Source organism: Pteropus vampyrus, unplaced genomic scaffold, assembly GCF_000151845.1.
Source record: "Pteropus vampyrus isolate Shadow unplaced genomic scaffold, Pvam_2.0 Scaffold256, whole genome shotgun sequence".
NCBI lineage: Eukaryota > Metazoa > Chordata > Mammalia > Chiroptera > Pteropodidae > Pteropus > Pteropus vampyrus.
Window position 1 is genome coordinate 165,294 of NW_011889037.1, and position 11,045 is coordinate 176,338.

The 11,045-nt window shown below is 64.2% G+C and overlaps 3 protein-coding genes across 3 annotated transcripts in view; 1 reads left to right on the forward strand and 2 right to left on the reverse strand.

The window, feature by feature from the left end:
• Positions 1-78: 78 nt before the first annotated feature.
• Positions 79-6,197, forward strand: RECQL4 (RecQ like helicase 4). Its single transcript, XM_023520304.1, has 21 exons — positions 79-263; positions 465-605; positions 920-1,515; positions 1,607-1,706; positions 1,782-1,908; positions 2,027-2,140; positions 2,244-2,333; positions 2,418-2,510; positions 2,596-2,732; positions 3,147-3,230; positions 3,307-3,486; positions 3,564-3,743; positions 3,814-3,955; positions 4,032-4,294; positions 4,371-4,656; positions 4,727-4,856; positions 4,932-5,101; positions 5,171-5,351; positions 5,428-5,575; positions 5,666-5,768; positions 5,863-6,197. The coding sequence occupies exons 3-21, from the start codon at positions 971-973 to the stop codon at positions 5,985-5,987; spliced, it is 3,198 nt and encodes a 1,065-aa protein (XP_023376072.1). The 5' UTR covers positions 79-263; positions 465-605; positions 920-970; the 3' UTR covers positions 5,988-6,197.
• A 79-nt stretch (positions 6,198-6,276) lies between these two features.
• Positions 6,277-8,676, reverse strand: MFSD3 (major facilitator superfamily domain containing 3). The gene is made up of 5 exons (XM_011374826.2): positions 7,460-8,676; positions 6,970-7,117; positions 6,762-6,886; positions 6,587-6,696; positions 6,277-6,492 (listed from the first exon to the last, which is right to left on the reverse strand). The coding sequence occupies exons 1-5, from the start codon at positions 8,139-8,141 to the stop codon at positions 6,319-6,321; spliced, it is 1,239 nt and encodes a 412-aa protein (XP_011373128.1). The 5' UTR covers positions 8,142-8,676; the 3' UTR covers positions 6,277-6,318.
• Positions 8,677-9,858: 1,182 nt separating this feature from the next.
• GPT (glutamic--pyruvic transaminase) overlaps positions 9,859-11,045 on the reverse strand; it is a 4,484-nt gene continuing 3,297 nt past the window's right edge. The window contains exons 7-11 of the mRNA XM_023520279.1: positions 10,863-11,038; positions 10,589-10,763; positions 10,349-10,504; positions 10,149-10,261; positions 9,859-10,079 (exon numbers count right to left, since the gene is read on the reverse strand). Coding sequence (XP_023376047.1) covers positions 9,989-10,079; positions 10,149-10,261; positions 10,349-10,504; positions 10,589-10,763; positions 10,863-11,038 — 711 coding nt within the window. The 3' untranslated portion in view covers positions 9,859-9,988. The remainder of the gene's footprint in view (positions 10,080-10,148; positions 10,262-10,348; positions 10,505-10,588; positions 10,764-10,862; positions 11,039-11,045) is intronic.

Here is an 11,045-nt window from a genome sequence, read left to right on the forward strand (position 1 = left end):
GGGCCCGGCTGACGCGTTCTTTTCACAGGAGGACGTGCGGGCGGCGCCGCAGGAGACCCGCGGTGAGCGCGCGCGCGCGCGGGGCCGAGGGATTGGGGGGTGAGGGAGCGGAGCGGGACCCTCCCGATCCCCGGCCCCTCACCCCTCACGCCTCCCCAGCGCTCTACCGAGAGTACCGCGCCCTGAAGGAGGCCCTGGGTCAGGCGGGCGACGTCGGGCGCCGCGGCCCCGTGCAGTCGCTTCCGGCGGCAGCGGAGGAGGAGGTACCCCGGCGCCGATACCCCAGCCTTCCGGCTTAGCCTCCTGTACCGCCAAGCCTGCGAGGGGCGCAGACTTTGGGGGAGGACTGGGCAGGGTGCAGGAGGGCCGGGCGGTCCTCTCGTGCTCTGATGGCCTGGGGACGGGGCTGAAGACACCTTTGCCCGCCCCCCAGCTTTTGCCTGGGCCCCCACTGTCTCCTGCAGATACCTGAGCTTGGCTGCTGGGGGTCCCACCTGAATCGGGCTGCAACCCAGAGTTCTCATCCGAGCCCAGAGCAGAGCTCTCGGGGTTCTGCGCAGGACTATGGGGAGAGGATTAAGGCCAACCTGAAGGGCACCCTGCAGGTGAGGGGCAAGGGTGGGACAGGCAGTCCGTCCTGGGTCCAGAACTGCCTTTTGTCCAGGACCACGAGACACCCCTTTCTGTCAGCCTTCTCACACACAAGTGCTTGCACTAGCTCGCACACGCATCTCTGCCATTAAGCAGGTCGCTTCTGGAAGGAACTCAGGGCCTGTCTCTGCTCTCAGCTCCGTTTCTTTTCCAGCCGTGTGCTTCTCACCTTGCCCCACTGTTAAAGGTGGGGACTTTTGTGGGTTTCAGAGTCTGGGGCTGTCCAGAGCCTGAGTTCCTGCTCACTAGTCTGTCATCCCCCTCCTAGGCTGGGCCAGCCCTGGGCCGCATACCCCGGCCTCCACGAAGAACCCCATCCATGCCTTCCACGGGGCCACCAGATGCAGGGGTTACCACCGTCTCTCCAAAAGTCAGTGACGTGCCCTCCCAGCCTCCCAGGCCCCAGCTGAGGCCAGGCCGGCTCCAGCAGCTGCAGGCATCCCTGAGTCTGCGGCTGGGCTCCCTCAATCCTGACTGGCTGCAGCGTTGTCACAGTGGGGCCCCAGATTTTCTGGGGACTCCTGAGGTCTGCCAGCCTGTCCTGGGTACAGAGAAGCCACAGCCTCAGACTTCAGGTGTCCTATCTGTCCTTGGTCCCAGTACTGGCCCGGGGGAACCTTTACAGGGGCCAGAGGCTCCAGCTCTACCGGCAGCCAGAGTCAGTGCAGGAAGCCCCCCACTTGGTAGCAGTCAAAGCAAGAAGCAGAGACAGGAAGGGGAGCTGGAGGAGAGCCCTGCGCAGGCTCAGCAGAACAGCGGCCACGCGGGATCCCTGCCCGGGGGAGCTGGGGCCGCAGCGCTTTCAGGACACTGTCCGGGGGCGCCCGTGCAGGCACAGCCCCCCGCCAGCCCCACGGCCCGCAGGTACCACAACTTCGGCATTCAGCAAGATCGCTTTGAGTTGAGCCAGGGTGGAGAGGGCCCTGGGCACGGCTCACCTCTGCGTCCCTTGTAGGCCAGCCGTCTGCGACAGGGGTAATTATGTGCGGCTCAACATGAAGCGGAAATGCCACGTCCGGGGCCCGGCCCTGCGTGGCCATCTCCTCCGTAAACAGGTGAGATGGCAGTAGGTGTGGCCCTCACCCCTCCTGCCTCTTGCCTGTGACCCTCCTTTGTGACCCTCTCCCCAGGTGTATAAGCAGAAGTGGCAGAAAAAAAGGGAGTGTTTTGGGGGTGGTCAGCCTAGAACCACCGCCAAGGATTCTTGCTTCCGATGTGGGCAGCTCGGCCACTGGGCATCCCAGTGCCCCCAGACAGGTGAAGCCTCTGCTCTGGATGGTGGGTCGGGCAAACACTGGAGAAGATGTCGTGCTCTTTGGAGGTGGGGATGGTGCCTTAAGCAAAAAGCCCTATTGACTCTCTATTTCTGGCCCAGAGCCTACCCTGGCCCCCCAGAAGAAGGATGGCGAGGGTGAGGATGGCGTGCACACCCTGCCCACGTTGGAGGAAGTAGCCCAGAGGATGGGCTCTGCCTATTCCCAGCTCTCTGGTGAGTGAAGGGCTGGGGGACAGGTTTAGACAGTGACCATCTTACTAGGAGGGTGCCAGCCCATACTGGGGTTCCCACACCATCCACTCCTGTCTGTTCTCAGCAGATGAGAAAAATGCACAGCCTGGGCCACCCTGCCCGCCCCAACCCATGCCACCACTCTACCAGCCAGGATGCTCAGGGCAGGTAGCAGGTGAGCAGATGCCTGCCAGCCTAGAACCTACACAGAGGGGCGAGGGTGACTCGGGACCGTATTGACCACCTGCTGTGTCTACAGAGACGCCAGCTGAGGTGTTCCAGGCCCTGAAGCAGCTGGGGCACCAAGCCTTCCGCCCTGGGCAGGAACGCGCAGTCATGCAGGTCCTGTCTGGTGAGCATGGCTGCCAAGGGTGGAGAGGGGGAGGCAGGGCCAAGGCGGGCCACAGAGCAGTGCCGCTGATCTCAGTCCCACCCAGGCATGTCTACACTGCTGGTGCTGCCCACCGGTGCTGGCAAGTCCCTGTGCTACCAGCTACCTGCGCTTCTCTATGCCCGACGAAGCCCCTGTCTCACGCTGGTCATCTCTCCTCTCCTGTCACTCATGGATGATCAGGTGTGCAAACAGGACCCTTGAGCGCAGGCAGAAGGCAAGAACCGGCACCCACGGCTCGTCCGTTCCTTTGGCCTACTGCGTCTTACCCCACCCCCACCCCAGAGCTGCAAGGAGCCAACTGTTCTCGGCCTACCCGCTCTCTTCACAGCTCCAGGCCTGGCAGTGGCCTGAGGGCAGCAGGGCTGTGGCTGGCCAGACTCGGGCCATCCCCAGTGCAGCCTGTGCTTCAGTGCTCCTCAGCCAACGCCCCAGATGCCTCTGAATTCAGTCCTGGCACCCAGGGTCTGGGTATTTGCTCCTCAGAGGGCTTAGGGTGGGGCCAGCAGGAACTGTCAGGCTGAGCAGCTTGGAGAGGCATTTGGAGAAGGGCCAGGGCTAAGTAACCTTCGGCAGGCTGTGCTCCTGTATTTCCAGGTGTCCGGCCTTCCGCCAGGGCTGAAGGCAGCCTGTGTGCACTCAGGCATGAACAGGAAACAACGGAACTCTGCCCTGCAGAAGGTGAGGAGTCTCAAGGGGGACGACTGGTAGGGGCTGCGAACAGGACCCTGGGTAGCGGTCTTGATCTTGTTCTCAGGCTCGGGCAGCCCAGGTGCACGTACTGATGCTGTCGCCCGAGGCGCTGGTTGGGGCTGGGGCAGGAGGTCCTGCTTGCCTCGCCCAGCTGCCTCCAGTGGCCTTTGCCTGCATCGACGAAGCCCACTGTCTCTCTCAGTGGTCCCACAACTTCCGGCCCTGCTACCTGCGCATCTGCAAGGTGAGCCTGGTCCAGGTACAGGTGAGCAGGCCGGGGGTGGAGGGGGGACTGATGTCCTTACTGCTCCTCCTGCACAGGTGCTGCGGGAACACCTGGGTGTGTGCTGCTTCCTGGGTCTTACAGCCACAGCCACACATAGCACTGCCCTCGACGTGGCCCAGCACTTGGGTGTGGCCAAGGAACATGTTCTCAGGGGACCAGTCATCATCCCCCCCAACTTGTACCTCTCTGTGTCCATGGACAGAGACCCAGACCAGGTAGGTGTGCACACCTGGGCCTGGTAGAGGCCCTGCCCCCCGACTGCCCACACTGGCTGTCTCCCACCAGGCTCTGGTGACACTGCTGCAGAGTGACCGTTTTCGCTCCCTGGACTCTGTCATCATTTACTGCAACAGACGAGAGGACACTGAGCGTGTCTCTGCTTTGCTTCGCACCTGCCTGCGTGAAGCCTGGGCCCCAGGGCCCAGAGGTGAGATGGGGGCAAGGCTTTGCCCCACAGACTCGCCCAGGTTAACACTCTGCCTGACCATCCATCTCCCTCACAGGCCGAGTCCTGGAGGCTGTGGCCGAAGCCTACCACGCCGGTATGTGCAGCCGGGCACGCCAGCGGGTGCAGCAGGCCTTCATGGAGGGCCGGCTACGAGTGGTGGTTGCCACCGTGGCCTTTGGGATGGGGCTGGACCGACCGGATGTGCGGGCGGTGCTGCACCTGGGGCTGCCCCCAAGCTTTGAGAGCTACGTGCAGGCCGTGGGCCGTGCCGGGCGTGATGGGCAGCCCGCACACTGCCACCTCTTCCTGCAGCCCCAGGTTGGTGCCCAAACCGCTGGAGCTCCCCTGCCCTGCCCAGCACCATGGCCACGCATTCACAGTTGTTCCGCTGCAGGGCGAGGACCTGTGGGAGCTGCGCAGACACGTACATGCCAATGCCACCGACTTCCTTGCCGTGAAGAAGCTGGTGCAGCGTGCATTTCCACCCTGTGCCTGCCCTCGGCAGCTCTCAGGGCAGGAGGGAGGCGAGAGTCAGGACAAGCACTCGGCCTCGGCCTTTGTGACTGAGTCCCGGAGGGAGGACAAGCAGCCTGGCAATGAGCACACAGTCCGGTGCCCCGGTCACAAGCGGGCACTCCCGGTGCAGCCGACAGTGCAGGCCCTGGACCTGCCTGAGGAGGGTGAGCGACTGGGGCAGGAGTCGGGGAATACCCCGTGACCCACGTCTGCTGATCCCTTCTCTGCTCCCAGTTATTGAGACCTTGCTGTGTTATCTGGAGCTGCACCCACAGCACTGGCTGGAGCTGCTGGCACCCACCCACGCCCGCTGCCACCTACATTGCCCTGGGGGCCCCACACAGCTCCATGCCCTGGCCCGCAGGTGAGCACACATCCTACCCCAGGCTGAGGACAGGGCTGGAACCTGGCTGCTAGTCACTAGTCCCTTTTGGCATAGGTGTCCCCCGCTGGCTGTGTACTTGGCCAAGCAGCCGCCTGAGCAAATGGGCAGGGGAAGCTGTGCTGTGGAGTTTGACGTGGTCGAGCTGGTGGACTCCATGGGCTGGGCGCTGGGCCCTGTGCGACAGGCCCTCCGCCAGCTGCAGTGGGATCCAGAGGCCAGGACAGGTGCGTCCATCCCCGGCCCTGTGTGCCACCCACCTGCCTACCCACTCCTTCTGACACGCTCTCTGGCAGGTGTGCCTCGAGGTACTGGGGTGACAGTGGAGTTCAGGGAGCTGGCCTTGCACTTGCACAGCCCCGGGGACCTAACAGTCCAGGAGAAGGACCAGATCTGCGACTTCCTATATGGCCGCGTGCAGGCCCGAGAGCGGGAGGCCCTGGCCTGCCTGAACCGTACCTTCCAGGCCTTCCGCAGGTGCGGGAGTGGGTGGACAGGGCCTGGGGCTGCCGTGTGCCAGGTGGGCAGCTCTAACGAGCTCCTCCTGCCACAGCATGGCCCTCCCCAACTGCGGGCCATTCCTGGAGCAGCCAGATGAGGAGCACAGTGCCAGACTCAAGGCTTTGCTCAGCCAGTACTTCGAGGAGGATGGGCTGGGGGGCCCAGGGGACGAGCAGGGCCCGGAGCCGGAGCCGGCCAGGGTGAGTGCCAGCCCCTCCTGGGGGTTGCACAGAGGGTCCGGGGCCCTGGAAACTGGGGTCAGCCTGATGCACTGCTGCCCACAGCTCCAGGACTGGGAGGTCCAGATCCGCAGGGACATCCGCCATTTCCTGTCCTCGTGGCCGGAGCAGCAGTTCTCGGGCAGGGCTGTGGCCCGCATCTTCCACGGCATTGGTGAGGCCGGGGAGGCTCAGCCCCAGTAGGCGTGGGCTGGGTGCCCAGTCAGCTGGCGGCAGTGCTCAGGGCCACGTGTCCCCTCCTGCTGCAGGAAGTCCCTGCTACCCGGCCCAGGTGTATGGGCGGGACCGGCGCTTCTGGAGGAAGTACCTGCACCTGAATTTCCACGCCCTGATGCAGCTGGCCACAGAGGAGGTCCTGCTGTGGGGCCGCTGACCACCTGCGTCAGGGGCAAGCTCCCATGCTGCCGGCTCAGGCGTGAATGGCTCCGTGTTGCAGTATAGAGAGTGTTGTGTGTAGCAGCTCATCAAGGCAAAGACAAGGGGACGTGGCTGGCCAAGACAGCGACTACCTTAGGCCAACCCCATTCCTAGGGATGTGGGGACATGGAGGCCCGAAAATGCAGAATAAAAAACTTAAGTTATTTTTAGGGACTCTATTTTCCGGTGGGGCAGTGCCCACAGTCAGAGGACCCCACACATCCCAAACACAGACACAGCTAGGCCACAGTCTTACTCATCTTTATTAGCTAATCTATTTGCCCAGCTCAAGGCAGGGTGCCAGGTGCCAGGCTCAGGTACAGAATGGGCATGGCTGAGAGAGCAAGGAACAGAGAGAAGCAGCAGGGCAGCCCCAGGCTGTCAGCCAGGGCTCCAGCCATTGTGCCCAGCAGCAGCTTCCCCAGCAGCTCCAGGGTGGCCAGGAGGCTATAGTGTGTGCCCTGAGATGGCGGGGTGGAGGGGAGGCGGCGATTAGGTCAGGACTTGCTTGTACCCCAGCCCTGCACGCCCCCCTGTCCCAGCCACGCTTCTCACCTGCAGGGCACTGGGTGCCAGCTGGCTGCAGCGCATCATCAGTGTGAAGGTGGCAGTTGTGACCAGGCCCCCCAGGAAGTGCTGCAGACACAGGCTTAGCAAGGCTGCCCCTGGAAGGGCCAAGATCAGCAGGGCCCAGGACTCTGTGCTTTTCCCCCCATGGCCTGCCCCTCACCTCTCAAAACTGTTCCTGGGCCCAGCCTGGTCCCTGGGGCGTCCAGGTAGAAGAGCAAGGCGCTCTGGCAGGCGAGGCCTCCAAGGCGCAGCTGCAGCACTGACCGCAGCAGGGGCAGCAGCTGCCTGTGGTAGGGAGGATGGGCAAGTCGGGGTGTGGGGCAGGCCAGGGGTGAGCGGGTAGACAGGGCAGGCTCAGAAAGGCTCACCGGTGCCTGGCCAGCAGGGCCCCACCCAGGGATGAGCCAGCAATGGAGCAGGCCACGGCACCCACAGCATTCCACAGCCCCAGCTCTGGGGCAGAGAGGCCTCGGTCCAGCAAGAGGAGTGGGAACAGGCTGCTGGCGCCCTGCTCACCTGTGGGGACAACACGAACCAGGGAGTCCACCTCCCATCTCTACCTGGGGCCCGTCATGCCCCCCAGCTGGGCTGCTGCCCAGCCTCTGTCCTGGGCCACAGGTCCCAGAACACAGTGTTAATTGGGCATCAGTGAAGCTCAGGGTCAGCATGAACAGAAGCTTGTGGCTGGAGCTCAGAGTGGCCGTGGAGGTAGAGCTGGAGAAAGGCAAGGCCCAGCAACAGAACCAGACTTGGCTCCAGCCCACAGGTCACACCCCAGAAAGAGGGCAGCCCCGCAAGTGGGTTCCTGGGCTCCAGAGGACCCACCTGAAGCTCCCCAGGCTCCCATCCCTCACTCACCCAACTTGTAAGTTAGCACGAAGCCTGCCATCCACAGGGTCCCCGACACAGCCAGCAAGTCCCGCAGAAGGCGCAGGGTGTGTGGGGGTAGTTCTGAGGGCTGAGGCCTGGGCAGCTGTTGCAAGGCCGGCGCAGCCCAGGCCAGGGCAGCAGCCAGCCAGTAGGTGGTGGCCAGGAGCAGAAAGAGCAGGGGCCAGGAGAGGGTGGGTACGAGGGCCAGCAGCCCACCGCCGGCCAGCACCGACCCCAGCTTGTAAGCGACCACCTGCACGGTGTTGCCAGGCCCCAGCTCCGCTGGCTCCAGGAGCTGCACGGCCAGCACATCCAGGGCCACATCCTGCACGGCAGCACCCAGGTTCAGCAGCAGAAGCAGCCCTGCCACAGTGACAGGCAGCCCGGCCTGGCCAGCTTCAGCAGGAGGCAAGGCTGCCAGCAGCCCACACAGCAGGCCCAAAGCAGCCGTGCTGACCACTACCCAGGACCTCGGGGAGCCCCGCGTGTCCACCAGTGGTGCCCACACCAGCTTAAACAGCCATGGCGCATACAGCACCTTGGCCAGTCCCACGCGAGTCAGGGAGAGACCACCAGCTCGCAGCAGCATGGGCAGCAGGCCAGACTGCAGCCCATAGGGCAGGCCCTGCACCAGGTAGAGACCGGCCAGCAGCAGCAGCTTCCCGTGCATGACCCGAAGCGCCGGGGCCAGGGTCAGCCCGTAGGGTTGCCGGAGCCCAGGCCCTGGCAGCTGGGGCTGAGTTCAAGGCCAGGTCTGGGGTGGGATCCCAAGTCTCCCTCAGAGTCTGGGGCAGGGCGGTTGTGAGTGGGCTTGTGGCCTAACCCAGTAAGGGTGGGGGCCACATGGCCGCATTGCCTTTGGACTGGGCCAGGCGGGGTTAGGGCTGGATTGGCTAGCGTCCGCACTCACGGCCTCGCGTCCTGGAGGCGCTCGTATGCCCAGGACCGCAGGCCGTCCTCCGCTCCAAACCATTCAGCCCGGAGCGCAGCCGGGAGACGCGGAACCATAGAGCACTCGAGCGGGCCAGAGCGCCGGACGAGTGCTCTATGGTACCCTCAGACGCCCCCAGTGGCCAACCTGGGTGCTGCCGGCGTGCTGCGGGACACAGGCTGGAGTCCTTGGCCGGGCGGCCTGCAGGCAGCTGCGGCGCCAAGGACAGACAGCATGGAACGTAGTATGCGACAAACCCATGCTGGCACCTTCCAGGGTTATCAGACCCGCCCCCGCCCCCACCACCTGGACCCAGACCCTAAATCTCCAAAAGTGCTTCCTAGTATCTCACCTGAACTAGCTTTTTGTGGTGGCTGCAGGGTCTCCACAGCAGCCCCCAGGCAGGAGCTGGCCTGTTAAGGTTCCACTGAGCACTACAGCGTACTTCTGCCCCTGGCCCCTCACCTCATTATGCCTGTGGTTTCGGCAGCGCTCCACTCCCCCCACCCAAACCAGTGGCCACAGAGGACCATAGAAGGCTGGTTTGTGCAAAGGTCAGGCCCCAGGCTCAGCCAACTGCCGCCTGCAACACACTCTAGTGTCCAGAGACAAGCCCAGACCGTGCCTGACCCCAGGTGGCCTGGCTGAGAAAGAGGCCCACCCAAAGGAGGCTGAATGTGGGGTCCCTGATGCCTCTGCTGCCCAGAGGAGGCATGGAAGCAAGGCCCGTGAGCAAGAACCACCTCGCTAGTGAGCAAAGAACTAGATCCCTGGCCCATGCTGTCTCCCGGACATGGGCCCAAGGCTGGCCCAAGCCCAGTACCCACCCGCAGGCATGTGGACCAAGGCGCTTTCTCAGCAGCCAAGGCCACTTCTACATATGTTTCCTTGTGTATAAAATAGGGGCTACCGTTTCTACCTCCGAGGACCACTTGTGTAGTGACTCACAACACTGTCTGGTGTGAACACAGTAGGTGCTCATCCCCGTGTTCCAGGGGTAAGGATACAGGGCTGTCCACCTGCCCCGGCTGGGTCCTCCAGCCCAGCTCTTCCCAGGGCGCCTCTCACTCAGCATCTTACCTGCTCTCTTCACCCGCACCTGTCCTCAGGTGCTCCAGCTCAGGTGGGGGCTCTCCCTCCCCCCCACCCCAAGGGCTGCATTTGCACTAGGAGGTCACACACACTCACCACACACTTCAAATCACACGAGCAGGGCAAGACCTTGGCAGGGATGCTCCACCAGCAGCCCCAGGCGGCCATTAGGAAGAGAGCCAAGACTTCCTCCTTGAGCCCAGGGAGGCGCTGGGGATGCAGGCAGCCTCCTCTGTGAGCCCTCCTGGACCACTGCTCCTGAGGGCAGAGCGGCATTCACTCAAGGCTGAGTCCCCAGGCCGGCAAAAAAGGCACTCACGAGACAAAGGTGGGGAAGGCGCACACGGGCGCCACCTCCTGGCAGTCGGTCTGTCTCACAGCTTTATTAAGGGCCTGAGAGAGGCCGGGGCCTAGCCCCACAGGCAGCGAGTCCAGAGGGTACCAGAGACCCCCAGGGCCTAGGCACTGTCAGTCAGAGTCCCTGGCTAGGTCCTTCAGGAGTACTCTTGGGTGAACTTGGCGTGGAACTGGCTCAGCTTCTCCAGAAGGGGCCGCAGTTTCTCCATGGGCGGCAGAATGGTCATCCTAAATTGGGGAGGAAGGTAAGCAAAGTGGGCAGGGGCCGCGGGTAGGGGCTACATGGCAGGGACTCACCGGAAGTGGTAGGTGCCTTCCCGCTGCCCGAAGCCGCTGCCGGGCACCACGCAGATGCCGGTCTCCTCCAGCAGGCTCATGCAGAAGAACATGTCCGGAGCCAGACCCAGCTCCTGAGGCGGGTGGGTGGGCGGGCGGTCAGGACAGGAAATGAGTCTGGGCCTTGCCCCACCCGCCGGCCCACCTAGCAGACGCCGCACCTGAGCGCGCTGAATCGCACGCGGGGGCAGCTGCATGCGTGGGAACGAGTACATGGCGCCCTGCACCGGGTTGCAGCGGATGCCGGGAGACTCGTTGAAGACCTGCTCCGTGAGCTTGGCCTTGGCTGCCAGCTCCGCCAGCACCGCCTGCTTCTCCTGCAGAGGGCGGGGCCATCAGGGCAGCGCCCCGGGCCCCGCCCGCTCCCCGCCCCAGCCGCCCCTCGCGTCCCTCCCGCTCACCGCCTGGAACTGCGCGAAGGAGGGGTCCGAGGGCGCAGGCGGGCTGACCACCACGTCGAGCAGGACCTGGCCGGGCACGGGCGGGCACAGCCGTACGCTCATCAGTTTCTGCATCTGCTGCTGCACCGCGGCGTCCATGTTCACCACCTCCACGTAGCCGCTGCGGAACCCGCACCTGCGGACGGGGGGCGGGAGTCTAGGCGCCGCCGGCAGACGTGGCCGGCCGAGGTGGCTGGCCCAGCCGCGCACCCCCGCCCGCATGGCCCATACGCACTCTCCCATGTAGCCCTTGGAGACCGAGTGGAAGGAGGCGAGCTCCTGCTGCTCCGCGTATGGCGACCCCATCTCCGTGAGCACCTTCTTGAACGAGTGGAACTGCGAGCCCTCGGCATACACGTTGTCCTGGTACACCTGGATGGGTGACAGCGTCACCAGGGGCGCCCGATGTTGCCACCCC

Bases quoted from the DNA above. Each gene is read 5' to 3' on its own strand.
- RECQL4 (XM_023520304.1), top strand. From the start codon at position 971: ATGCCTTCCACGGGGCCACCAGATGCAGGGGTTACCACCGTCTCTCCA. The intron at 2,141-2,243 runs GTGAGTGAAGGG...GTCTGTTCTCAG, and splicing joins TGCCTATTCCCAGCTCTCTG to CAGATGAGAAAAATGCACAG. The intron at 2,511-2,595 runs GTGAGCATGGCT...AGTCCCACCCAG, and splicing joins AGTCATGCAGGTCCTGTCTG to GCATGTCTACACTGCTGGTG.
- MFSD3 (XM_011374826.2), bottom strand. From the start codon at position 8,141: ATGCACGGGAAGCTGCTGCTGCTGGCCGGTCTCTACCTGGTGCAGGGC. The intron at 6,887-6,969 runs GTGAGCCTTTCT...TCCCTACCACAG, and splicing joins GCCCTGCTGGCCAGGCACCG to GCAGCTGCTGCCCCTGCTGC. The intron at 6,697-6,761 runs GTGAGGGGCAGG...TGGCCCTTCCAG, and splicing joins CCCAGGAACAGTTTTGAGAG to GGGCAGCCTTGCTAAGCCTG.